This window comes from Pyrus communis, chromosome 11 (assembly GCF_041283825.1).
Source record: "Pyrus communis isolate YQ-2024b chromosome 11, ASM4128382v1, whole genome shotgun sequence".
NCBI classification, from domain to species: domain Eukaryota; kingdom Viridiplantae; phylum Streptophyta; class Magnoliopsida; order Rosales; family Rosaceae; genus Pyrus; species Pyrus communis.
In genome coordinates, this window is record NC_142575.1 from 22,415,058 (window position 1) to 22,416,626 (window position 1,569).

A 1,569-nucleotide genomic window follows, 5' to 3' on the forward strand; every position below is an offset into this window, starting at 1 on the left:
GAGAAAATAAGTGTACAGATATTACTTTTTCAAATTTTTATGGTAAACCGATTTAACTCTTTCTACACTCAAATTCGAATCGCTTTAATATGTTACAGTTTTGTCTTGTCAATTATACCCAATATCAAAAGATTAAATTCCTTTGAAACTGCTTGATATATCTAGATTAAACCCAATTTCAGGTGAAAATTCACTCATAAGATAAATAGTTGGATCCAAAAAATAAATTTAGCTAATAATAAATTAAGAATGCAAAATTGAAAGCGACCCATATCTCATTGACCACATTATTCTTCCCAGAATTTTACAGGTCACATTTTTGTCAACCACAAACCAAAGAGGAGTTAGAAATTACAGAGATAATAAAAAATAAAAACAAAGATTACATTTCTGGTTCTTTCTCCTCAACTACTTTACTGCTGTGCAGCAACTCGGATTTGTAACTTTCTACGACATGGTCTGGTTGCCCGGCTACATAATCCAGGAGGCCTTCACCGGGTTTGTCACCGGAAGCGTCGGAACCCGGTATCGTGGTCTTCCCGAAGACGACGACGGCGAAGAGGAAGAGCGCGGTGGAGAGAAAGAGGGGCCAGAAGTAGGCCAAAAGGGTTAGAAATCTGGGAGCTATTAGGGTTAGAGAGTAAAGGGCAAAGCAGAAAAGGAGTGCAAAGAGGAAGTGGAACTTGAACTTGACAAGCTTTTCTGGGATCTCCATGAGTTGGGTTTTGAAGAGGAGATTGAAGGTTTGAGTTCGATTATGTAGAGAGAGAGAGAGAGAGAGAGAGAGAGGAGAGAGAGATTGTGGGGAGGTTATCTATCTCTCACAGTGCAGAGATTCTCTGAAGGGAAAATGCTTCGTCCTCTGAGCTTTTGTTTTGGAGTGAGTAAAATTGTTTATTTTTCCACAAAGGGTAAATAATCCTTTCATATTTTTATGGTAATTACCTTGCACCTTGTTTACCAAAATGCCCATCAAGTTTCAAATTCTTTTTCTACCTATTTTACCTAAAATGCTCTTAAAGCATCTTTATAGGAGGAGGGGCAGTCAAAAAGTTCACGTTAACAATAAAAGTGAAAAATACAACGTTTTCCAACTCAATTGTCAAATTTTTACATGGGATGACATGGATTGAAATCAAGGGTGGATTAACATCTATTTTTAGTGATTAATAAAAGCTTTTTACTATTTTTAAAGCAATAAATAATAGTTTAAATTTGACATATAAGGTGAAGAGTAAAATTAAAAAAAAAAAAAAAATCAAAGTGCCACATAAGATTTCAATTTAAATTTTTGGTGTAAAATTTGACACCTTCTTTAAAAATGTTATTTTTTCTTTGGGTTAAACTATTAATTGCAGTTTGCACCATATGGTTTGAGACCATTAACAGTTTGACTTTAGTCTTTTGAAAGTTAACAATATACATTATCCACCATTAAAGTTCATGTTACAACGTGTTACACCATTTGTTAATGTATCTGTGTGAATATCAAATTAACTACTATTGTCAGATATTGCAATCGGTGAACTCATTCTGTATTTACAGACATTACATTGCTATCACGTGGAT

At 34.4% G+C, this 1,569-nt stretch overlaps 1 protein-coding gene across 1 annotated transcript; it reads right to left on the reverse strand.

The window, feature by feature from the left end:
- Positions 1-257: 257 nt before the first annotated feature.
- Positions 258-886, reverse strand: LOC148693097 (uncharacterized). The gene has a single exon (XM_088679235.1). It carries the CDS (start codon positions 713-715, stop codon positions 383-385), a length of 333 nt encoding a protein of 110 aa, XP_088535361.1. The 5' UTR covers positions 716-886; the 3' UTR covers positions 258-382.
- Positions 887-1,569: the final 683 nt, after the last annotated feature.